The 27453-nt window shown below is 45.6% G+C and overlaps 1 protein-coding gene across 1 annotated transcript in view; it reads left to right on the forward strand.

Moving 5' to 3' along the window:
• The first annotated feature begins 4378 nt into the window (after positions 1-4378).
• CCDC153 (coiled-coil domain containing 153) overlaps positions 4379-27453 on the forward strand; it is a 29794-nt gene continuing 6719 nt past the window's right edge. The window contains exons 1-5 of the mRNA XM_044278535.1: positions 4379-4416; positions 12433-12501; positions 16249-16311; positions 17223-17342; positions 18496-18588. Coding sequence (XP_044134470.1) covers positions 12435-12501; positions 16249-16311; positions 17223-17342; positions 18496-18588 — 343 coding nt within the window. The 5' untranslated portion in view covers positions 4379-4416; positions 12433-12434. The remainder of the gene's footprint in view (positions 4417-12432; positions 12502-16248; positions 16312-17222; positions 17343-18495; positions 18589-27453) is intronic.

Below are 27453 nucleotides of genomic sequence, written 5' to 3' on the forward strand. Positions count from 1 at the left end.
GTGTTGCCCTTCCTCAGACGACTAGTGCTTCTTTCATTACAATACCAGTTTCGCTACACATGCTCACATATATCAGGACAGAAGAATGTCGCTGCTGATGCGCTGTCTAGAGCTAATTTTGGCCTTTTCTCGCAGGTATCTCCCGACGCAGACGCCAGCGGAGCCACAGTCCCTCCGTTCCCTTCTCTGGTTTGGACATAAACTCTCACTTAGCTACAGCTCGTTCTCTACTGGCCAAGTCCCTGTCACCCAACACGGCCAGGGCTTATCAAACAGGTTGGAGAACATTCCTTAAATTTCAAGACAAATTTCCCCAAGGCGTCCTTGATTTCACCGACTACATCCTGGCCTTCATTGGTTATTGTCACTCTGAGTTGAATTTGTCGCACTCCACAGTTAAGTCTTACTTAGCCGGTGTGCAGCATTTCCGAGCCTCCAGTCTACCAGTAGCTCCCTCACTGTTCTCCATTCACGTAGTCAAGGCTACACTTAGGGGACTTGAGAAATGCAATCCTAACACGCGGCCGGGCCGCCAGGCCGTCACCGGGCAAATATTTCGTCAGTTGTCTGACATGTTAGACCATAGCCCTTTCGGAGCCCAGCAAAGTTTAGTGATAAAAGCAGCCATATACCTGGCTTTCTATGGCTTCCTGAGACCAGGAGAGTTTACCTCAGCCCGTAGCAGCCGCAGGTATCTGACTGTCGGACAACTGAAGACTGACACTGTCAATTTCATTCTCTCGCTCGTGTGCACCAAAACTTCACAGACAGGCCCTCCTACCCAGATCACGTACTACCCAACCACTCACCGCTGGTGCCCCGTTCAAGTGTTACACAAGTTGTTAAGCAGTATTGACAGTTCATCACCTCAGAGGCCACTTTTGCCTTTCAATGCAGCACACCTCACGAGCTCCCAATTTGTTTCACATGTCCGCTCCCTGGTGGCCAACCTAGGCTTAGACCCGGCATCCGTCTGCGGCCACTCCTTTCGGATTGGCGCCGCTTCTGCAGCATCCAAGAACCGAGTTCCTGCTCATGTCATCAGAAAGTTAGGGCGCTGGCACTCCTCCTGTTATTCACGATACATACCTCACCCGAACGTTGAAATGTCTCACGCCTGTCAGAATCTGGTACTATGAATGCGCTTCGTTAATAAAGTTTTCTGGTAGCTTGCTTTTTGGCCTCCTTCAGTCATCTCTACGACGTTGCGGTTACGGCACAAATCAAACCGTTTAGTTAACTACTGGTTAGGGTCCCAGTTCAGGGGTAGCCCCGACCACAAGTTTTAAGGCCGATTTATTGGCCTGTATTTGTGGGAGGGGCTATGCCACGCTATTTAGGCTCTGTTCCCCCTCCCCTACATCCTACGTCTGCTCAACACACCCACCCTTCCCACCCTCCTTTTCATCATCTCACCACAGGGGATGGCCTCCTTCAGTCATCTCTATGACGTTGCGGTTACGGCACAAATCAAACCGTTTAGTTAACTACTGGTTAGGGTCCCAGTTCAGGGGTAGCCCCGACCACAAATGCTTTCAGTCACATCCAGATCGGCGAATCCGGCAGGCAGTTCCGACGACGGAACTGTCCGCCGGATCACACTGCCGCAAGTGTGAAAGTAGCCTAAGTCGACGGATATAAAACAGAATTTTAAAGGTTTTTTGTTTTCAAAACATCATAAAAACCATATAAATTTGGTATTACCCCGACCCTAATCATACCGACCTGCAGAATAAGGTCATCGTGTCATTACTAGCACCAAGCGAATGCCGTAAAAACAAAACCCAAAAACCCTGACAAAAACCCACGAATATTTTTTTTCCCGCCATTTTTCAACGCGAGCTATGGTAAATTGAATGTTGCCAATATAGATAACTACCACTTGTCCTGTAAAAGAGAAGTCTTGGAATGACCAAAAACTTTAACTTTAAAAAGTTATAGCTCTTGGAAGGTGGGAAGGAAGAGAGAGGGAAAAAAAACCTGACTGGGTCATTAAAGGGTTAAGTTGACAACTTTTTTTCCCAACAAGAAGCAGACATCCTGTTACATCTGTGTCTGGGAATATGTTTCCCTCAGAAAAAGTCTGAAACAATCTAGCAATGACTGAAGCGCAGCGTCTCCAGAGTCCCCGTGTGAACAGGAGTCACATTCACATCCAGCACTGAATAAACATGACCAGGCCCGTCGCTAAGGGACAGGCAAAACAAGCAATTGCTTGGGGCCCCGAGCTGGTTGGGGCCCCGAGCTGGACGGGGCCAAACAGAGTAACTCAGAAGATTCGATGGTATATTCTAACCCCTTGCCTGGGGGTTAGAATATACCATCGGATCTGAGTTTTACGAGCTCAGTGAGATCGCAAAAACTCAAATCCAATGGTATATTCTAACCCCCAGGCGTTCCCATGGTGACGGGGACGCTTGCCTGGGGGTTAGAATATACAGGGCCACGCCGCTCACAGCAGTATATTTTAAACCAATCAGTAACTACTTTAACTTTATTCATTGCTCATTGCTGAGCTGTTAACTTGGATTATTTGGATATCTCTTACTTTGTCTTCGCTCCGGTAACTAACAGCAGGCAGCGGGGGGCGGCGCTCACTCACTGTCACTGACGTCAGGCGCCTGCTCCTCCCACTAGGCGGCGCAGGCGCGTGACGTCAGTGAGTGAGCGCCGCCTGCACTGCCTGCTGTTAGTTACCGGAGCGAAGACCAAGTAAGAGATATCCAAATAATCCAAGTTAAGAGCTCAGCAATGAGCAATGAATAAAGTTAAAGTAGTTACTGATTAGTTTATAAATATACTGCTGTGAGCGTCGGGGAGGGGGATCTGTGGATGACACTGTAGGGGGATCTGTGGATGTGGGGTGCCATCCACAGATCCCCCTACAGTGCCATCCACAGATACCCCCCTCCCCTAAACAGTGCCACCCACAGATCCCCCTACAGTGCCATCCACAGATCCCCCCTCCCCTAAACAGTGCCATCCACAGATCCCCCTACAGTGCCATCCACAGATCCCCCCTCCCCTAAACAGTGCCACCCACAGATCTCCCCCCTAAACAGTGCCACCCACAGATCTCCCCCCTAAACAGTGCCATCCACAGATCCCCCCTAAACAGTGCCATCCACAGATCCCCCCTAAACAGTGCCATCCACAGATCCCCCTACAGTGCCATCCACAGATCCACCTCCCCTAAACAGTGCCACCCACATATCCCCCCTCCCCTAAACAGTGCCACCCACAGATCTCCCCCCTAAACAGTGCCATCCACAGATCCCCCCTAAACAGTGCCATCCACAGATCCCCCCCTAAACAGTGCCATCCACAGATCCCCCCCTCCCCTAAACAGTGCCATCCACAGATCCCCCTACAGTGCCATCCACAGACCTCCCCTAAACAGTGCCATCCACAGATCTCCCCCCTAAACAGTGCCATCCACAGATCCCCCCTAAACAGTGCCATCCACAGATCCCCCCCTAAACAGTGCCATCCACAGATCCACCTCCCCTAAACAGTGCCACCCACATATCCCCCCTCCCCTAAACAGTGCCACCCACAGATCTCCCCCCTAAACAGTGCCATCCACAGATCCCCCCTAAACAGTGCCATCCACAGATCCCCCCCTAAACAGTGCCATCCACAGATCCCCCCCTCCCCTAAACAGTGCCATCCACAGATCCCCCTACAGTGCCATCCACAGACCTCCCCTAAACAGTGCCATCCACAGATCTCCCCCCTAAACAGTGCCATCCACAGATCCCCCTACAGTGCCATCCACAGATCTCCCCCCTAAACAGTGCCATCCACAGATCTCCCCCCTAAACAGTGCCATCCACAGATCCCCCCTAAACAGTGCCATCCACAGATCCCCCCCTAAACAGTGCCATCCACAGATCCCCCCCTCCCCTAAACAGTGCCATCCACAGATCTCCCCTCCCCTAAACAGTGCCATCCACAGATCCCCCTACAGTGCCATCCACAGACCTCCCCTAAACAGTGCCATCCACAGATCTCCCCCCTAAACAGTGCCATCCACAGATCCCCCCTAAACAGTGCCATCCACAGTATTTGCACTGTAAACCTCCTTTTTTATTTATATAAAGTGTGGGTGAACTTAAACTGTATGGCTATACTGTGGTTCCTGTAGGCTTTGCGTGCGTAAGGTGGGGAGGGCGTGGAGGGGGCCTCCATGTCTATTTTGCTTGGGGCCCCCAAATTCCTTCAAACGGCCCTGAACATGACAGACATTACTCCGGGGATTTATGGCACAACTCAGGAGGCTCCTCTCAGTGGCTTCTCTCCATAGCAGTAAGTGCTCAGCGTCCTCGGTCGTCATGGTGTCAGCACTTACCGCTCCCTCACTGACTGCCGGCCATAGACACAGGACGTGGTTACCGAGCACAACACGGGTCTGAGGTAACTGCCGTGTATATACTGCTGTGTATGGTGTATTATATACTGCTATGTGCCGTGTATATACTGCTGTGTGCCGTGTATATACTGCTGTGTGCCGTGTATATACTGCTGTGTGTGTGCTGTATATACTGCTGTGTGCGGTGTATATACTGCGGTGTATATACTGCTGTGTGTGCTGTATATACTGCTGTGTGTATACTGCTGTGTGCGGTGTGTATACTGCTGTGTGTGGTGTGTATACTGCTGTGTGTATACTGCTGTGTGCGGTGTGTATACTGCTGTGTGCGCTGTGTATACTGCTGTGTGCGCTGTATATACTGCTGTGTGCGCTGTATATACTGCTGTGTGTATACTGCTGTGTGCGGTGTGTATACTGCTGTGTATATACTGCTGTGTGTGCTGTATATACTGCTGTGTATACTGCTGTGTGTGCTGTGTATACTGCTGTGTGCGCTGTATATACTGCTGTGTGTATACTGCTGTGTGCGGTGTGTATACTGCGGTGTATATACTGCTGTGTGTGCTGTATATACTGCTGTGTGTATACTGCTGTGTGCGGTGTGTATACTGCTGTGTGTGGTGTGTATACTGCTGTGTGTATACTGCTGTGTGCGGTGTGTATACTGCTGTGTGCGCTGTGTATACTGCTGTGTGCGCTGTGTATACTGCTGTGTGCGCTGTATATACTGCTGTGTGTATACTGCTGTGTGCGGTGTGTATACTGCTGTGTATATACTGCTGTGTGTGCTGTATATACTGCTGTGTATACTGCTGTGTGTGCTGTGTATACTGCTGTGTGTGCTGTGTATACTGCTGTGTGCTGTATATACTGCTGTGTGTGCTGTATATACTGCTGTGTGCGGTGTATATACTGCTGTGTGCGGCGTATATACAGCTGTGTGCGCTGTATATACTGCTGTGTGTATACTGCTGTCTGTGCTGTATATACTGCTGTACAGTGTATATACTGCTGTGTGTGCTGTATATACTGCTGTACAGTGTATATACTGCTGTGTGCGGTGTATATTCTGCTGTGTGTGCTGTATATACTGCTGTGTGCGGCGTATATACTGCTGTGTGCGGCGTATATACTGCTGTGTGCGGCGTATATACTGCTGTGTGCGGCGTATATACTGCTGTGTGTGGTGTATATACTGCTGTGTGCGCTGTGTATATACTGCTGTGTGTGTGCTGTATATACTGCTGTGTGCGGCGTATATACTGCTGTGTGCTGCGTATATACTGCTGTGTGTGCGCTGTATATACTGCTGTGTGTGGTGTATATACTGCTGTGTGATAGAGGACTGACACTTGGACGGAGGCTGTCACTTGGGATGAGCGAATCGACTTTGGATGAAACATCCGAAGTCGATTCGCCTAAAACGTCCTGCTCCGTACAGTATTCGATCGAAGTTTTATGCGAATCGACTTCGGATGTTTCATCCAAAGTCGATTCGCTCATCCCTAGCTGTCAGTAATATAGACCAGTCGCTTGTGCAAGGACGTAGGTACTTCTAGTGGGGGATGCCTGAAGTTCCACAGAAGGCAAGTAGATCAGCAGAAGGATATCCCGCAGCGCAGTTGTAAAGTTTAAACCTCCAGGATTTTTTTAGCAGGTGGTACAACGCGTTCCGGGGACAACGGTCCCCTTCATCAGGTACAGACTGCTTATACATGACAGCACAGCTATTACACATATATATATATATATATACACCTAAAGAATTATTAGGAACACCTGTTTTATTTCTCATTAATGCGATTAGGCCTCTTTCACACTTGCGTTGTCCGGATCCGGCGTGTACTCCACTTGCCGGAATTACACGCCGGATCCGGAAAAACGCAAGTGTACTGAAAGCATTTGAAGACGGATCCGTCTTCAAAATGCTTTCAGTGTTACTATGGCACCCAGGACGCTATTAAAGTCCTGGTTGCCATAGTAGTAGTGGGGAGCGGGGGAGCACCATACTTACAGTCCGTGCGGCTCCCGGGGCGCTCCAGAATGACGTCAGAGCGCCCCATGCGCATGGATCATGTGATCCATGCGATCACGTCATCCATGCGCCTGGGGCGCCCTGACGTCACTCTGGAGCGCCCCGGGAGCCGCACGGATGGTAAGTATGCTGCTCCCCACTACAGTTTACCATGGCTGCCAGGACTTTAGCGTCCCGGCAGCCATGGTAACCATTGAGAAAAAGCTAAACGTCGCATCCGGCAATGCGCCGAAACGACGTTTAGCTTAAGGCCGGATCCGGATCAATGCCTTTCAATGGGCATTCATTCCGGATCCGGCCTTGCGGCAAGTGTTCCGGATTTTTGGCCGGAGCAAAAAGCGCAGCATGCTGCGCTATTTGCTGCGGCCAAAAAACGTTCCGTTCCGGAACGGAAGACATCCTGATGCATCCTGAAGGACGGACTGTCCATTCAGAATGCATTAGGATAATCCTGATCAGTATTCTTCCGGCATAGAGCCCCGACGACGGAACTCTATGCCGGAAGACTATAACGCAGGTGTGAAAGGGCCCTTATCTAGTCAACCAATCACATGGCAGTTGCTTCAATGCATGTAGGGCTGTGGTCCTGGTCAAGACAATCTCCTGAACTCCAAACTGAATGTCAGAATGGGAAAGAAAGGTGGGCTACAACAGCAGAAGACCCCACCGGGTACCACTCATCTCCACTACAAATAGGAAAAAGAGGCTACAATTTGCACAATCTCACCAAAATTGGACTGTTGAAGACTGGAAAAATGTTGCCTGGTCTGATGAGTCTCGATTTCTGTTGAGACATTCAAATGGTAGAGTCCGAATTTGGCGTAAACAGAATGAGAACATGTATCCATCATGCCTTGTTACCACTGTGCAGGCATGTGGTGGTGGTGTAATGGTGTGGGGGATGTTTTCTGGGCACACTTTAGGCCCCTTAGTGCCAATTGGCCATCGTTTAAATGCCACTGGCTACCTGAGCATTGTTTCTGACCATGTCCATCCCTTCATGACCACCATGTACCCATCCTCTGATGGAGACTTCCAGCAGGATAATGCACCATGTCACAAAGCTCAAATCATTTCAAATAGGTTTTTTTGAACATGACAATGAGTTCACTGTACTAAAAAGGCCCCCACAGTCGCCAGATCTCAACCCAATAGAGCATCTTTGGGATGTGGTGGAACGGGAGCTTCGTGCCCTGGATGTGCATCCCTCAAATCTCCATCAACTGCAAGATGCCATCCTATCAATATGGGCCAACATTTCTAAAGAATGCTATCAGCACCTTGTTGAATCAATGCCACGTAGAATAAGGCAGTTCTGAAGGCAAAAGGGGGTCCAACACCGTATTAGTATGGTGTTCCTAATAATTCTTTAGGTGAGTGTATATACACCAAGAAAACCCCCAAACCACTGGAATAGAGAGAGGTCAGGGGTTTGTGATGGGTGGTACTGGACCTGCCCAAATGTCACTGGCATAAAATTAAATGAAAACTTTTATTATTAAAGCAATAAAAACAAAATCTCACGGTCGGGGCTAATAAACATTGGTGGTACAAGTGGAGGAATGAAGAAACAATGAATTTTGCTGGGGTGATTGCCCCCGCGCGATGCCCGGGGGTGCCAAGGCGATCGCAGGGTTTAGAGCGTTCACGTGATCGCAGTGGCGGGCACGTGACCATCGTATCCTAGCGATGGGACGCTACTGAGTCCGGCCGATGCGCAAAGTGTAGGTCCTACCAGGAGGTGGATCGAGACAGCTAGCCATGAGCTGAAGTGATCCATAATAGCATAGCAGGCGTATTATAGCACGCCTAGAAAAGAGATTGACTGGGATGGGGGGGGGAGGGTCTAAAGCATGATATGCTACTGGATGGAAATGAGAACTAAAAATAAGAGCGGTATGTAATAAAGCATGAAGCGGTTATGACATGCGATGACGATACCTTTGAAATGAAATGCACAATGAACAACAATAATAAATAATAAAAATGCAAAAAAAACTACTGATATAACTAAAGCTTAAGAAAGTAATATATATGAAAAGGTGGGTATAAGTATATAGGAAATGTTTATTTTATATGAAAGATATATATATATATATGAACGAATGAATGTGCAAGGGGGGGGGGCAGCTTGGTGTGGATGAAATGGGAGGAGGGGGGAGGATGTATAAGACGTAGCTAGTATTACTAATAATAAAAAATTGGGGCGATAGCTTAAAGGTTCATTTCAAATGCTTCGTTAAGGCCGTGTGGGTTCAGGCAGTTCATCTTGTATATCCAGAACATTTCCCGTCTTCTCAATGACTGGATGATATTGTAACTGCTGGTTCTGACTTGCTCTATGAGGGTTACGGTAAACCCGAAAAAAGGAGCCTTGCCGGTGAATTGTAGCGAGTCTGGAGATCTATGCTTATTCAGCCTATTGTGGAGAGTCCGTATGGTGCTCCCTATGTACTGAAGGCCACATGGGCATCACATTAGATAAATGATATTGTTGGATCCACAATCCAGATGTTCTTTAATCGGGAAGGTGTCACCATTTGAGCAGCAAAAAGAAGTAGCGGTATTAAGGGACCTGCAACAGAGACACTTAGGTTGGTTGCATCTGTAGTTTCCTGGTGGTCTGGTGCTGCCCATTGTGTTGACTTGTTCCGGTTGTCGTCCCAATTTGCTGGGTGCAAGTAAGTTCCTGAGTGTTTGGGCCCTTCTGAATGTAAGGGGAGGTCCATTGGGTAGACTGCCGTTCAAGAAGGGGTCCCCTTTCAAAATGTACCAATGTCTGGAGAGAATCTCTCTGATGGCGTTGTGGTTGCTGTTCCAGGTGGTAATGAAATTAGTATTGTATTGTTTCGTGGTTTTGCCCTTGGTGGAATTACGGGTCTCTGTTTTCAGTTCTAGACAATCCTCCTGTGTGAGAGTCCGGGCTCTGTTGAAGGCCACATCAAAAATTCTAGGGGGTAGTAGCTTTTTTTCAGAAAACCTGGTAAGAAGCGTTTCGCTCTGGTAAATTAAGTCACTGTCATCAGAACGGTTGCGTCTTATCCGCTTGAATTGGCTGAAGTTTTCCACTTCTTGGGATGTTCGCTAGAAACATCTAAGTAGCTGTTAGTCAAATTTTTTAAAGAAGGTTCGGGTGGTGATTCTTCCACTATCAGCCTTTAGTTCAAGATCCAGATATTCTGCTGAAGATTTTTTATGAGTACCCGAAAAAGTGATTCCCCAGTCGGTGGAATTGAGGTGCTCCGTGAAGTCATCGATTGAAGTTGGGTCACCGTCCCATATGAAGACCAAATCATCGATGTAGCGACGGTAGAATATAATGTTGCTTGTCCAGTATCGAGAATTGTAAATGAAGGTATCTTCAAATGCCCCCATGAATAAGGTTGTGAAACGCGTACCCATTGCGGTACCTTTGGACTGGAGGTACAGGGTATCCTCAAACTTGAGTACATTATGGGTAAGGCTACTTTCACATTAGCGTTTTTCTTTTCCGGCATAGAGTTCTGTCACAGGGGCTTTTTACTGGAAAAGAACGCATTCTGAATGGAGAGTAATCCGTTCAGGATGCATCAGGACGTCTTCAGTTCAGTCATTTTGACTGATCAGGCAAAAGAGAAAACCGTACCATGCTACGGTTTTATCTCCGGTGAAAAAAACTGAAGACTTGCCTGAATGCCGGATCCGGCATTTTTTTCCATAGGAATGTATTAGTGCCGGATCCGGCATTCAAAATACCAGAATGCCGGATCCGTCCTTCCGGTCTGCGCATGCGCAGACCTTTAAAAATGAGAAAAAAATAAATACCGGATCCGTTTTGCCTGATGACACCGGAAAAACGGATCCGGTATTGCAATGCATTTTTCTGACTGATCAGGCATTTTTCAGACTGATCAGGATCCTGATCAGTCAGAAAAAATGACATCCGTTTGCATACAGTTTGCTTGATCAGGCAGTCAGTTCAGGCAACGGAACTGCCTGCCGGAATCAAACAACGCAAGTGTGAAAATACCCTTAGGATGAAATGAATGCTTCTCAGGATGAAGGTTTTTACGTCTGGCGGCATCATGCTATCTTTATCAAGAAAACATTTTGTGCAATTGATGCCCAGGTCGTGTGGGATGTTTGAATATAGAGACGTCACATCCAGAGTTCACCAGTGGTACGTGGCTTTCCATTTGACATTTTGTAATAACTCTATCAAAGTGGTGGAGTCTTTGAGGTGTGATGGTAACTGGACTACATATTTTTGTTAAAAAAAATTCGACGTGATGGGATAAGTTGCAGGTGAGTGAGGAGATGCCTGCGATAATAGGCCGACCTGGTGGGCTGATGATATTTTTGTGGATTTTGGGTAAATGATAAAAGATGGCAATAGCTGGATCCGTAATCTGAATGTATTCGAGCTCTTTCTTACTGAGAATGTGAGATGCAGAGTTAATAAGGGTTTTGAAAGCTAATTAATGCTATGTCAGGGGGTTACCCACCAACAGTTGATAGTATTCAGTATCTGATAGTATACGTAGTGCTTCCTTGATGTAATAAAGACCATTAGGTGACTGACACCTGGATGCAGGCTGTCACTAATAAAGACCATTAGATGACTGACACCCGGACGGAGGCTGTCACTAATAAACACTATTAGATAAGTGAAACCTGGACGGAGGCTGTCACTAATAAAGACCATTAGATGACTGACACCCGGACAGAGGCTGTCACTAATAAAGACCATCAGATGACTGACACCTGGACGGAGGCTGTCACTAATAAAGACCATTAGATGACTGACACCCGGACGGAGGCTGTCACTAATAAAGACCATTAGATGACTGACACCCGGACAGAGGCAGTCACTAATAAACACTATTAGATAAGTGACACCTGGACGGAGGCTGTCACTAATAAAGACCATCAGATGACTGACACCCGGACAGAGGCTGTCACTAATAAAGACCATCAGATGACTGACACCCGGACAGAGGCTGTCACTAATAAAGCCCATTAGATGACTGACACCCGGACAGAGGCTGTCACTAATAAAGACCATCAGATGACTGACACCCGGACAGAGGCTGTCACTAATAAAGACCATCAGATGACTGACACCCGGACAGAGGCTGTCACTAATAAAGACCATCAGATGACTGACACCTGGACGGAGGCTGTCACTAATAAAGACCATCAGATGACTGACACCTGGACGGAGGCTGTCACTAATAAAGACCATCAGATGACTGACACCTGGACGGAGGCTGTCACTAATAAAGACCATCAGATGACTGACACCCGGACAGAGGCTGTCACTAATAAAGACCATCAGATGACTGACACCTGGACGGAGGCTGTCACTAATAAAGACCATCCTCAGATGACTGACAGCGGACGGAGGCTGTCACTAATAAAGACCATCAGATGACTGACACCTGGACGGAGGCTGTCACTAATAAAGACCATCAGATGACTGACACCTGGACGGAGGCTGTCACTAATAAAGACCATCAGATGACTGACACCTGGACGGAGGCTGTCACTAATAAAGACCATCAGATGACTGACACCTGGACGGAGGCTGTCACTAATAAAGACCATCAGATGACTGACACCTGGACGGAGGCTGTCACTAATAAAGACCATCCTCAGATGACTGACAGCGGACGGAGGCTGTCACTAATAAAGACCATCAGATGACTGACAGCGGACGAAGGCTGTCACTAATAAAGACCATTAGATGGCTGACACCCGGACGGAGGCTGTCACTAATAAACACTATTAGATAAGTGACACCTGGACAGAGACTGTCACTATTGAAGACCATTAGATGACTGGCACCCGTCAGTTGCTAATAAGGACACATGCAAATTTGCCCTGGATTTGTTGTGTATTTTGCAGAATTTTTTAGAATCCATGTATTTTTCCACGTTCATCTCTTTAGCAATGTCTGTCTACAAGCAGCTGACAAGGTTTGCAGCACATGCTGAATAATAATAGAAGTCAATCTGTAACTTCGTATCGCTGTCTTTTGCAGAAATGCCACCAAAACTGAAGGCAAAGTCACAAAAGAAAAAGAAAGTGAAGAAGTCGAAGGCTGGGACAGGTACTGTGCAGCATACGCTGTGTGACATTCTACTCTAGGTAGACTTTTTTGTGTGTTATTATACCCAGGTGTCCACTAGACCTTTTGTTTATTGCTTGACAAATGATAAATCTAAAGGAAGGACAGAGAACTGGATGTTAACCCCTTGGATGCTGAAGGTTTTTTCATTTTTGCGTTTTCATTTTTCTTCCCAGAGCCATAATGTTTTTATTTTTCCGTACACATAGGGCTTGTTTTTTGCGAGACAATTTGTACTTTCTAATGCTTCTATTTAATATGACATACAATGTGGTGGGAAGCAGACATTTTTGTTCTAAACGGGGTTATGTCCGTTACCACTTCTTTGTCTCTGATCAGCCACGATGGAGAAGTAGCTGGTTTAGCTAAAGAACTGTGTAAGACAGACAGACCTTTCATCATGTCACCTACACACAGATAGCCGGAGGAGCTCTCTACTTATGGTCTCTTTCAGATACGTGTGTCCTGTGTGGAGAGCATGCGCCATGTTGGAGCGTGATTTCCTATTATGGACACTGCTTATTTCACAGGACCACATGGCTTTCTAATGATTTATAATTCTGTGTGTCTCTGTCCAACCTTGCATCTACTGAATTAGGGCTTATGGACACGACTGTATGTATTTTGCGGTCCTCAAAAAACGGATCCTCAAAAAATACGGATGACATCTGGCCCCTAATAAAACAGTTCTATCCCTGTCTGTAATGTGGACAATAATAGGAAATGTTCTATTTTTTTGCGGAACAGAAATATGGACATACGGAAACGCAATGCACACTGAGTAACTTCCATTTTTTTTGCAGACCCATTCAAATGAATGGCTACACATATGGTCTGCAAACAAAAAAGGAACGGACACGAAAGAAAATACGTTTGTGTGTGTGAGCCCTTATACTGATGGCAATATGTCAGCACAATTCAGTATTTTCAAAGTCAGTAAGCACCAATAATAAATGACTCACAAAGGTGAGTGCCCGTGCCAAGCCCGCACGTATAGTTTCACACCAAAAAAGGAAGACAGGGTTAGCACACACTAATGCTAGATATAAACTTTATTATAGTCTCCAGACAAGACAAAAAAACTGTAAAATACACATAAAAGACAATATGATGGTGGGTACACCTTTTGGTGTATTACACTCTATATATACGTTTTTACATGCATCAGTGGTAGTAATCTTTATTTATACCACTTATAGCTGTTTTTAGTGCATATTTTTGTAACATGGACGGATTAATTATTTATACATAAAAAAAAAATATATTTTTTTTTTTTTTTTGGGCACTTTTGTATGTCTGTATGTATGTGCATGCACATGTGTTTATGTGCATTCTCTTTTATGCATGTATGCACTTGTGCGTTATATATATATATATATATATATATATATATATATATATATGTATACACATATATATATATATATATATATATATATATATATTTTTTTTTTTTGTTTATTTTTCTTTAACTTACACTCATCCACATATGTATTGTTTAACATTTGCATGTAGTGTTATACACATATATTTGCACATCATGATTATATATTTATATTCTCGTTCTATAGGTACTGATGTGGTAATATTGCTCTGTTTTTATGTATCCTTTTGGATTCTTATGACAGGTCCATTCTAGGGATCGACCGATATTGATTTTTTAGGGCCGATACCGATACCGATAATTTGTGAACTTTCAGGCCGATAGCCGATAATTTATACCGATATTCTGGGAATTTTCATTTTTGAAAAAAAAATAAAAATTCCCACAAATCTGCTGAAAATTAATGTTTATTGTTAATGTGTATTTTTTTTTTTTTTAATCTTTCTTTTTCATTTATATTTTGGTGTTTTTATTATTTTTTTTGTAACTTTTTTTTTTTAAACTAACTTTTAGCCCCCTTAGGGACTAGAACCCTTGTCCTATTCACCCTGATAGAGATCTATCAGGGTGAATAGGAGCTCACACTGTCCCTGCTGCTGTGTGCTTTGTGCACACAGCAGCATGGAGCTTATCATGGCAGCCAGGGCTTCAATAGCGTCCTGGCTGCCATGGTAACCGATCGGAGACCCAGCATTACACTGCTGGGGCTCCGATCGGAGGAGCAAGGGAGAGGGGATCCTGTGGGGGGGCGCACTGCGACTGGGGTGGGGGGCCCTATGCGCCACCACTGCTTAATGGGGGGAGGGGGGGCGCACTGCGCCACCAATGCTTAATACTGGGGGGGGGGGGCTTGGGGGGCGCACTGCGCCACCAATGTCTGATACTGGGGGGCTTGGGGGGGGCGCACTGCGCCACCAATGAAGCTTAATTTCATATACAGGAGGTGGGAGCTGGCTGCAGGATCACATAGCCGGCTCCCGACCTCTATGAGCAGTAGCTGCAAACCGCGGCACCTGAGGAGTTAACTACCGCAGATCGCAGCTACAGCTCATAGAGGCCGGGAGCCGGCTATGTGATCCTGCAGCTCCCGCCTCCTGTATATGAATGAATGATAGATTAATCTTCATTGGTGGAGCAGTGGCCATAGCTCCTCCCCTCCTCCTGTCCCCTGTCCTCTCATTGGCGGCAGCGGCAGCAGCAGCAGCACAGGGGGAGGAGACACTGCTCCTTCTCCCCTGTGCTGCTAAGGGGAACGCGGAGAGCGCTGTCAGCAGCGCGATCTGTGTTCCCCATACACTATCGGAATATCGGCAAAATAGATGCCGATACCGATAGTGTTCAAAATCCTGAATATCGGCCGATAATATCGGTAAATCCGATAATCGGTCGATCCCTAGTCCATTCCCTGTCTTCCTCTTGGAGACCGGAAGTGACGCGATGCGCTCCAGCTTGGAGCGCACTCGTCTCCCTTCCATGTGTGGCCACACATGTCTTCCTCGTTTCTTGCAGCTGTTTATTGTTTTCAATTGATTACTTTGGCTATATAAGTTACCCTATTAGCTCTCTTTACATACACACTCTCCCCCTGAAGAAGCTTGCGTGAAACGTACGTTGGGGTTTCTGGTGCACCACCCAGGTATCCATTTCATGGCTCCTTAGTGGGCAGTTCAGCTTTATTGATCTATGTACTTTGTGATATTTGCACTATGCACTTTATACTCTTTTTTTTGTATACTGTATGAGATCTTTACCCTGTTCTGATAGCCCTGCCTGACTATATGTATTTTACATCCTGTTTGGTCTGTATGTATAATTTATGATATCTCTTTGAATCGATTTGCCAAAACAGGATGAGCCTTTAGTGGTGCTCCATGTCATCTTGTTTGTTCTCTACCCACCATCATATTGTCTTTTATGTGTATTTTACAGTTTTTTGTCTCGTCTGGAGACTATAATAAAGTTTATATCTAGTATTATTGTGTGCTAGCCCTGCCTTCCTTTTTTGGTGTGAAATTTTCAAAGTCAGGCAGAGACACACTGTATTACTAATCATTATAATGCCGTGTGGTCCTGTGAAACGAGCAGTTTAGCGCTGGACACTGAAAGAGGCCTATGTCAGTAAGCTACACTTCTGGGACTGAAGTTGAGAAAGCAGTCTGAAATCGGAACGACTGTTTCAGGATTAACTATATTAGTATTTACTATTAATTTATATATAAAAATCAACCAGACAACTTTGTATGTCGCTGTACGTGCCCTTAAACAAAAAGTTTATTTTAGATGCTTTCAGCCCGGTGGTACGTGGTAACCATCTGATGTGCGATGTTTCTGCTCTCTTCTCTTAGGCTCAGTGGAAGAACGGTTTCGTAAGGCAACTCTTGAGGTAGACGTTTTACAAGACCACCTTGGTAAGTCTCCCCGGACTCTTCTATGCTCTGCTATCGAACTTCCTTCGTCACCTGCACCTTTTACTTCTTCCTTATGTTTGCCCATGCTTTGTGTACATAACTAGGACAAATAAAAGGTACCGTATTTTAATTTTAAATGAAACCTGTCACCAGTTTTATGGCACCATCATAAACTGGTGACAAATACCCTAGTCAAAACACTGAGTCACATACTTGAATTGATACAGTCCTTTTGCTAAAATCTATATTGAGTAGCACAAGCCAAGTGTTGGGGTCTGCTCAATACAAAACGTGCACAAGGGAGCCGTCATATTCATGAACTCTCGGCTCTCCTCTCTCCCGAGTGACCGATCTCTTCCTATAGCAAGAGCCGGGTACTTATGAAAATCAGGACTTCTGACCTCATGCTCTGCAATGAGCGGACTCAACTCGTACTGGAGCTGCTCAATACTGATGGCAGAAAGCTAGTGTAGGGGGTATAGTATGTGCCCCACTGCTTTTTTCTTCTACTTTACATCTCATGCACATGGCCATTATGGCTCCATTCTGCATGGAGCAGTACAGTACCTCCATACACTCACATTTCATACAAAACCATACAGATGCTTTTTTTTTTTTTCAATAACCATGGCATGCTCCACTATTATACTGCCATAACGCCTTGCCTTCTCGGAGAGAATATCCCTGATATATGGCACCCGGCAAATCTTTTTTAGGGCCACACAGAGTACCCGCTGCTCAAACACGTGCATCAGGCCTCATACAATGTCGTTGCTACCTACTTGTGTCATCCGATTGTATAACGTCACCAAGTAGCAGTAATCATTTATGCAGAGCGATCTTTTTGATGCCTATTGTTCATGGTCTACCATTCAAACCATCCAACATGTGTATATTCTCTAAAACCTCAGCGTTACAGAAGCAAGTGACACGGCAGGCGCAACAGCGCAAGTATGAACTACATGGGAAACTGCAAGAGCTGCAAGAAGATATACAAGACGAAAGAGATGAAAAACAGGCCATATATAATGGTAAGGGCACAGACCGCATGGGAAGAAAATGATGGCAAGCTGCATTACAGTACTGACCCATAACACAGACCTGTAGCCACACCATGTACCTCTATACAAAGACTAAGCACACACCATGTGCCTCCATACGTAGACTAAGCACACACCATGTGCCTCCATACGTAGACTAAGCACACACCATGTGCCTCCATACGTAGACTAAGCACACACCATGTGCCTCCATACGTAGACTAAGCACACACCATGTGCCTCCATACAAAGACTAAGCACACACCACATACCTCCATACAAAGACTAAGCACACACCACATACCTCCATACAAAGACTAAGCACACACCACATACCTCCATACAAAGACTAAGCACACACCATATACCTCCATACAAAGACTAAGCACACACCATGTACCTCCATACAAATACTAAGCACACACCATGTACCTCAATACAAAGACTAAGCACACACCGTGTACCTCAATACAAAGACTAAGCACACACCACATACCTCCATACAAAGAATAAGCACACACCATGTACCTCAATACAAAGACTAAACACACACCATGTACCTCAATACAAAGACTAAGCACACACCATGTACCTCCATACAAAGACTAAGCACACACCATGTACCTCCATACAAAGACTAAGCACACACCATGTGCCTCCATACAAAGACTAAGCACACACCACGTGCCTCCATACAAAGACTAAGCACACACCATGTGCCTCCATACAAAGACTAAGCACACACCACGTACCGCCATACAAAGACTAAGCACACACCATGTACCTCCATACAAAGACTAAGCACACACCATGTACCTCCATACAAAGACTAAGCACACACCGTGTACCTCTATACAAAGACTAAGCACACACCACGTACCTCCATACAAAGACTAAGCACACACCACGTACCTCCATACAAAGACTAAGCACACACCACGTACCTCCATACAAAGACTAAGCACACACCACGTACCGCCATACAAAGACTAAGCACACACCACATACCTCCATACAAAGACTAAGCACACACCACATACCTCCATACAAAGACTAAGCACACACCATGCAAGTTATTATTATTATGTGTGTAAAAATGACACCTAATGTTTAGAGAGACTTTACAGTGTTTTTTACTCTTTAGAAATGACACGGCAGCATCGGGATCTGGAGAAGCAGAGCTCAGTGCGTATACAGGATTTGGAGAAGGAGGTGGCACAGTTAAAGCTGCAGTTGAGTAAGTGTTCTCAAAAACCTTTTCATTACATTTGGCAATTGCTACTACATACAGTGGCAATCGTAAGTACCACATATAGTGTTTTATCCCACATTTCTGTCCTGGTCCTCGTTAAAAGGGACACAACAGCACCTGAAGGACTTCACTGACTTACAATGGAGTCCGTCAGTTCCATCAAGGAGTCTAGTGGCATATATACCATAGGGGAAGACCAACCGACTCTTATGGCACCCGTGAGGAGGGGGCCTGATGCTGAACAGCTTCTGTTCCCAACCTAGATTCATTGTATTTTTGATCAACAGTCACTAGGAGAGAACTCAGTGCAAAGAAATGATTAATAGCTTCCACTGAAATCAATGGTAATAATTCCTATACACTGAGCTCCCCCTAGTGGTGGACAGTTTTATACTATAATATAGGATGGTAGACAGGAGGTTTATCAATGTGTTTATGCCAGTTGTCTGATGTAAATACATAGACATAGAGAAATATGGTGTTCAGAATGAACCTCATATTTATGAAGCACATGTTCCACCACTGAAGTTGGAGTGGGTTAGAGGAAGGGTGATTTTCTTTTTTACTTGCACTTTTTTTTTTAAACTTCTTCTACTAAAAACACTTGGACTTTGCATTCTGCATTGCTTTGACTCATTCATACTGGAAAAATAGGTGGGGGAGGCATACTAAGTTTTGTTGTGGGGGACTGTGAGATCTGCCTATGCCCCTGATAATGTCCATCATTCTCCTGGAAACAGTAGCATCTTGTGACTAAATCTGCAACAGAAGCTCCAACAGAGATGCAAGCTCAGCCATTTTGTTTGGCCTTTAAAACGTCTGGCGGGACCGCATGTAACTCTGAATGTCCTTGATGAGTCTGCATCTGCCCGGTGATTGTGCAGCTTTAGGAGAGGGGAACCATTTGTCGGTGACAGCCAGACTCTCCATAGAGAAGGCAGAAACATTTTTATTACCATTGCCTGACTTCCAGATCACTATATACAGTATAAGGCACTCAAGAAGGACCCTGTTTACAGTTCAAGAGGTGAACATGACCCTTTCTGCTCCCATTGCAGCAATTATGTGATCACTGGGTGCTGGGAAAAAACAGGAGCTGTGGGTTCTTAGCAGACCCAGATCAGCTCTGGGGTGTGTCTCATAAAAAAAAATATTGTAATATTAAAATACCCCTCCCGTCCTCAAAAAAAAGGGTAAGTATAACCTGCACCGCAGCTTCTAGCTCCAACCCTGGCAACCATAAACTATATATCCTATATAAAAGTGACCACAACAAAATGGATTATTAATAAAAAATAGATAAAAATGTGAAGATCATCCACCATTTCTTACTTATTTTCTTACATTTTCAATATTTGAAAATTAACACATAAAAATAACATGACATAAACATAAAACTTCATGTATCTGTGAAAAAAAGACGGGCAAATGATTTGAATAACCAAGTGAATGGATTATTTCTTTTTTCGAATCAGATCATTTTTATTAACAATTTTTTCCCACTGTACATAAACAAAAGAAAAGACAAAACATCCCATCAAAGAAGGGCAGGAGGCATCGTTCCTAACCCCGATCCTGAACAGAAAGGATGGAGTCCGATACACCTGGTGAACAAGAAACAATTGGGACATTCGCTGGCCCTCACACAATGATAACTGAGGTGTCAGTGCCAGTACTGCTTTCCATTGTTCCTACCCCTCCCATTTTTGTTTGACCACTAAGTTCCTATGTATGGATGATATTAGTCCACTCGAGGAGTCACTAGTGAGAACCTGTTGTAGCAATGGGACTGTTAAGCATGTAAGCGACACAGACTTTGCCTAAGCCTGGAATGCGTGTCGTAAAAAATTGATAGAAGGCCGTATGGGGGAGGTCAAACTCAACTCTGAATTGCTCAAATGATTTAAACACGCCATAGTGAAGCCCCGTATCGACAGCATGTCACAACACCTATGCCAAACCTTATGTATCAAGTTAAGTGTAGGATGTCCCATCAAATTGTCGAAGAGACCGCTATGTTCCAATAGGACTACAGGGGAGTCATTTTCTATAATGTGTGCTATAAGCCGCGCAGATGCGTTGTCTCCCGGAGTTCTCCCCCAACCCCTCAGCTGTTGCATCTGTGAGGAAATAAAATATAGCCAGGGATTAGGAATAGAGAGACCCCCCGCATCTTTCCCTCTCTGTAAAGTCTCCAACCGGATCCTGGCCTGTTTTTTATGCCATATCAGGCTTCTAAACAACCTTTGTATTCTAAAAAAGATCCATTGTGGAATCCACACCGGGGAGTTATCATGAACATACATAAGCTTTGGCATAAGAACCATTTTAAGGAGATCACTCCTACCTATTTTAGACATTGGTAGTTTACACCACGCATTGATTTTTTCAAACATTTTGTTCAGAAGTGGATCTATATTATTTTTCACGTAATGCCCAATGTTTTGGTGAAACCACGATTTCCAAATACTTGAAGTTGTGGGCAACCTGCAGCTGGGTGGACAGGAGGAAGAGGCCAGCAGGGACCGGGTCTAACGGGAACAGAACGGACTTGTCCCAATTTATGCGGAGACCAGATCTGTCTCCAAAATCCTGTATAATGGACATTATGGGGCCCAAAGACCTCTCCACATCTTCCACATATATGAGCATGTCGTTTGCATACATGGACACGCGTTCCTCTCTGGCTCCCATGAGGAATCCCACTATTCTATCCGAAGATCATAGTAAGCATGCAAGTGGCATCCCTGACGTGTACCTCTTCCCAGCTCAAAGACTTCTGATGTACCGCCATTAGCTCTGATCCTAGCTTTGGGACCACAGTATAATAGTTGGACCCAAGATATATAGGTGTTCCAAAATCCCATGACTCGCAGAACCTCCCATAAATATTTCCATTAGACACTATCAAAGGCTTTGGCAGCATCTAGGGATAATATGGCCAAGCTCCTGACAAATCTGACCAGTGTCACTTTATGTGGTGATAACTTTAAAACGCTTTGACTTATCCAGGCCATTCTGAGATTGTTTTTTCGTCACATATTGTACTTCATGACACTGGTAAAATAGAGTAAAAAAAAAATCATTTTTATTTATAAAAAAATACCAAATTTACCCAAACTTTTGAAAAAATTGCTAATTTTTAAGTTTCAATTTCTCTACTTCAATAATACATAGTAATACCTCCAAAAATAGTTATTATTTTACATTCCCCATATGTCTACTTCATGTTTGGATCATTTTGGGAATGACATTTTATTTTTTGGGGATGTTACAAGGCTTAGAAGTTTAGAAGCAAATTTTGAAATTTATCATAAATTTTTAAAAACCCACTTTTTAAGGACCAGTTCAGGTCTGAAGTCACTTTGTGAGGCTTACATAATAGAAACCACCCAAAAATGACCTCATTCTAGAAACTACACCCCTCAATGTATTCAAAACTGATTTTACAAATGTTGTTAACCCTTTGGGTGTTCCACAAGAGTTACTGGCAAATAGGGATGAAATTTAAGAATTAGAATTTTTGGGCAAATTTTCTATTTTAATCCAGTTTTTCTGGTAACAAGGCAAGGGTTAACAGCCAAACAAAACGCTATATTTATTGCCCTGATTCTTTAGTTTGCAGAAACACCCCATATGTGGCCGTAAACTACTGTACGGGCACACGGTAGGGCGTAGAGGGAAAGGTGCACTGTGTGGTTTTTGGAAGGCAGACTTTGCTAGACTGGTTTATTTACACCATGTCCCATTTGAAGCCCCCCTGATGCACCCCTAGAGTAGAAACTCCATAAAAGTGACCCCATTTTGGAAACTATGAGATAAGGTGGCAGTTTTGTTGGGACTATTTTTAGGGATTTTTGGTTTATCTATATTAAATTGTTGTGAGGCAAGGTTACCAAAAATAGAAATTCTGAAATTTCATCTCCATTTACCATAAACTGTTGAGGAACACCTAAAGGGTTAATAAAGTTCATAAAATCAGTTTTGAATACCTTGAGGGGTGTAGTTTCTTAGATGGGGTCACTATTATGGAGTTTCTACTCTAGGGGTGCATCAGGGGTTCTTCAAATGGGACATGGTGCCAAAAAAAGGCCATCAAAATCTGCCTTCCAGAAACCATACGGCGTTCCTTTCCTTCTGCGCCCTGCCGTTTGCTCATACAGCAGTTTATGACCACATTTGAGGAGTTTCTGTAAACTGTAGAATCAGGGTAATAAATATTACGTTTTGTTTGGCTGTTAACCCTTGCTTTGTTACTGGAAAAAAAAACTTTTAAAATTTAAAATTTGCCAGAAAATAGCTGTTTTGGCACTGTTTTTATTTATTTATTTATTTTTGACCGTGTTTATCTGAGGGGTTAGGACATGGGGTATTTTTAGAGAGCAGATTCTTATGGACGCGGTTATACCTAATATGTCAAATTTATTTTTTTAGTTTTTAGCCAATTATCTTATGTAGGGGTTCATTTTTTGTGGGATACGGTTTTATTGGCACTATTTTGGGGGGCATATGACTTTTTGATCGCTTGCTATTACACTATTTGTGATGTAAGGTGACAAAAAAATACCTTTTTTTGCACCATTTTTATTTTTTACCGTGTTCATCTGAGGGGTTTGGTTATGGGGTATTTTTATAGAGCAGATTCTTACGGACGCGGCGATACCTAATGTCTACTTTTTATTTTATTTTAGTTTTACAAAATAATATTTTTTTAAAAAATGTTTTTTTTTGTTTTAGTGTCTCAAGTCTGAGAACCATAGTTTTTTTTTTTTTCTGATTGTCAGTGGCTAAATTGGGGAAGGGGAATATAAATTTAGTACTCCATGGAAGTGTGGTACTCCCTGAAGCAACCAATAAGCAATAAGGCAGAGGCCCGGATGATTGGGGCACGTGTCACACTGAATAGTGGTGTCCTTCCGTATCCCCCTCCTGGGACACACTCTACACCTTTTTTGGGTCCGTCCCTTCTTTCCAGTATGGGGGACCACACCTGGAAAGTGTTGGCCAGGGACGATCCGGGCGCCTCCAGTTCCCGAGGTACTCCGGCCTGCTCTTTCCCGGTCAGAAAAGATCAGGTCCTCGAGGACTGCCTCATAGAACTGAAGGAATGTCCCTGTGTTGCCAGCGCTCCTGGACAGCACAAAAGAGTTGTACAAGGCAACCTGCACCAAGTAGACCACAACTTTTTTGTACCATGCCCGGGTTTTGCGCATGGCATTATATGGCTTCAGGACTTGATCAGAGAGATCAACTCCTCCCATATACCGATTGTAGTCGACGATACAATCGGGCTTGAGGACCGTTGCCGCGGTACCTCGCACAGGAACAGGGGTGATGCCGTTTCCCGTGAATTGTGGACAGTACAAGGACATCCCTCTTGTCCTTTTATCTGACCAGCAACAGGTTTCCAGTGGTAAGGGCACGGGTCTCACCCCTGGGGATAGGTACCTGGAGGGGGTGGGTAGGGAGGCCGCGTTGATTTTTCCGCACGGTCCCACAAGCGGACGTGGATCTGGTGGCGAGGGACTGGAACATAGGGATTCTAGTATACTGTATTTTTCGCCCCATAAGACGCAAAAGAGAAGGAAAAGTGCCCCTGCGTCTTATGGGGCGAATGCTGTCAATTTACATCGCAGTCTGCGATGCTGCAGCATCGCAGACTGCGATGTATTAGTGAGGAGGGAGCAGGGAGGAGGGTCTGTAGTAGGCGGGGAGAGCGGCGGGGCCGTGCAGGCACTGTACTCTGGCCCCGCAGCTCAGTATATACTGTATTATACGTAGTGTTAATCATCATATCTAAACTGCGCTCCCTCTGCTCCCCATGTGTACCGTACTTACCGGTACACATGTCACGCTCCTGTAGTAAGCACTAGCAGCTAGCAGCAGGCCGGGCTGCAGGCGGCCGTAACTCACTGAGGTCACGTGCCTGCTCCGCCTACTTTATGAATGAAGTAGGCGGAGCAGGCACGTGACCTCAGTGAGTTACGGCCGCCCAGCCTGCCTGCCTGCCAGCTGCTAGTGCTTACTACAGGAGCGTGACATGTAATATGATGATTAACACTACGTATAATACAGTACCCTCCGCTCTCCCCGCCTACTACAGCCCCTCATTAGGGATCTGTGGATGGGATAATGATGGGGGGGGGGGGGGGTTCTGTGGATGGGACTGTTATGGGGGGATCTGTGGATGACACATAGCAGTGTCATCCACAGATCCACCCCCCCCCCCCCCATAACAGTGCCATCCACAGATCCCCCCCCCCCCCATCATAATGCCATCCACAGATCCCCCCCCCCACCATTATAATGCCATCCACAGATCCCCCCACCATCATAATGCCATCAACAGACCCCCCACACCATCATAATGCCATCCACAGAACCCCCCATCATAATGCCATCCACAGCTCCCCCCCATAACAGTGCCATCCACAGATCCCCCATAATAGTGTCATGCACAGACCGCCATTAGTTCAAACCCACAAAAAAGCACACCTTTTGGTTCAAATTTTTTCTTATTTTCCTCCTCAAAAACCTAGGTGCGTCTTTATGGGCCGGTGCGTCTTATAGGGCGAAAGATACTGTAAAAGTTATCCACGTACAGGTGGTAACCCTTATCTAGCAGTGGGTACATAACGTCCCACACAAGTTTCCCGCTAACACCCAGTGTGGGGGGACATTCTGGGGGTTGAATACGGGAATCTCGCCCCTCGTATACACGAAACTTGTAAGTGTACCCTGAGGTACTCTCACAAAATTTGTACAGCTTCACGCCATACCTCGCCCGCTTAGAGGGAACATACTGGCGGAAAAGGAGTCTCCCCTTGAAAGCAATGAGACTCATCAACCGCGACCTCCCTTCCAGGTACATAGGCCTCCAAAAATTAGGCCCCAAAGTGATCAATGATTTTGTACAGGCGGTCATAGGCAGGCATTTCCGGATGGCCTCAAACCGGGAGCGTGTCATGGCCGTACTGTAAAGTAGGGTCTGGTAGAGGACGTCCCCACTCCAGTAATGCCTGACACTAGGTTTTTTGACTAGGCCCATGTGCAGCACGAGGCCCCAAAACATCCTCATCTCGGCTGCACTGACCGGAGTCCAGCCACCGTCCCTAGCCTAAAAGGAGCCCGGGTGTTGAGCAACTAACTGTTGGGCGTACAGGTTCGTTTGCTCCACCATCATATTGGTCACTGAAAAAAAGACTAAAGTAGTCGTATTCAGTGAAGCCCACTGTGGAAATCTGGATTCCTGGTTGGCCTACAAAATGAGGAATCACGGGCTCAAAATCCTCTGGGGTACACCATGCAAGTTCACCGGTAGGGGGCTCCGGTGGACTTATCTGGTGGGCCGGAAAACTAGTATGAGCCCCAGAGCTGCTCGTACTAGTGTGGGCCACAGGGTCCTTAGCATGGCGGTCCCCTTGCTCCGCCTGGCGGCGTCTCCTCCGCCTTCGGGGCTCATCATCGCTAGATGATGAGGAGGACGCGGATGACAAAAGGAAAGTGGGGTCATCCTTGTCCTCACTGGGGCTCTCGGACTCGGCGGCAAGCTGGGCGTATGCCTTCTCGGCCGAGGTGTGGGTGTGTCTGCGCGTGCGTGTTAAACTTTATTTGTTGTGCGTGTGTGTGGGGGACCTGCGGTTTGCTGCGATCTCCGACATGGGGGGGGGGTCCACAATGATTTGAGCAGGCACCCAGTTCCGATCACCGCCTGCCGCACGGTGTGGAAAGTGATAAGAGTGACCCACCCCGGTGCAGCAAATGAGTAGAGGTGGGGATCAGGTGTGTCTCCGACAGGCAGATCCTAGCAGGTTGATAATGCTGCAGCGCCAAGAATACCGCAGCACGTTTTGTTGCCTCACCTAATCCCCTAACGTTCCATCCTACTATTTTAAGTTTATCATCCATAGTCTGCATGGTAGTAAGTTATGTCAGGAGAAATATCTTGTGAACTCTGGTGCTCCAAACCGCCCTCCCCCGAGACCTAATTAGTAATGTGCCCGTCCCACCGCTGGTCCTACCCACTTCCCAACCCCACAAAAACATCATAAACATATATTCATTCTCCAAAAATACATTACATACAAAATGTATCCTAAAAAATACACATAGGGCAAAAAACCTTCCTGTAGCCGGGCGCCAACTTAGTAAAAAACCTATCAACAGATTTTGAATAAACGGTAAGCAAAGTTGTTCCTCTAACTGGTCTCCTCCTATACATTACAGTCTGCAGTGTGCAATGGTTATGCAAATCTTGCCCCACAAAGCTACGGCCATAATAGACTAAGGCCGAATGCACACGGCCGTGGAACACGGCCGTGAGCGCTCCGTGGTATCCCGGCCTGGCATCCTGCTGAGAGCAGGAGCGCACGGCGTCATTGGTTGCTATGACGCCGTGCGCTTCATTCCGCCGCTGCACTACAGTAATACACTCGTATAGATCATACCAGTGTATTACTGTAGTGCCGTGGCGGCATAAGGCGCACGGCGTCATAGCAACCAATGACGCCGTGCGCTCCTGCTCTCAGCAGGATGCCAGGCCGGGATACCACGGAGCGCTCACGGCCGTGTTCATTCGGCCTAAGGCAAACATACATATTCTAGCAAAGTTGTCGTATCTCTTGCGTATCTCTCAGTAGTAGGCATTGGTACAATTGGTACAAATATTATATTACTAAAATAAACCATAGTGATAAGACAAGAGAAAACAGGAAAAAACAAGGAGAAAACAAAATTAATATATTGCATGAGGCGCGACCCTCGACCCGGGCAGGATCCACTAGAGTCCCGAGAGCTTGTAGGAGACATATTCATCCAGTGTTCGCTGAAACTTTAAGAGAGCGTTCATTG

This window comes from Bufo gargarizans, chromosome 2, assembly GCF_014858855.1.
Source record: "Bufo gargarizans isolate SCDJY-AF-19 chromosome 2, ASM1485885v1, whole genome shotgun sequence".
Taxonomy (NCBI): Eukaryota; Metazoa; Chordata; class Amphibia; order Anura; family Bufonidae; genus Bufo; species Bufo gargarizans.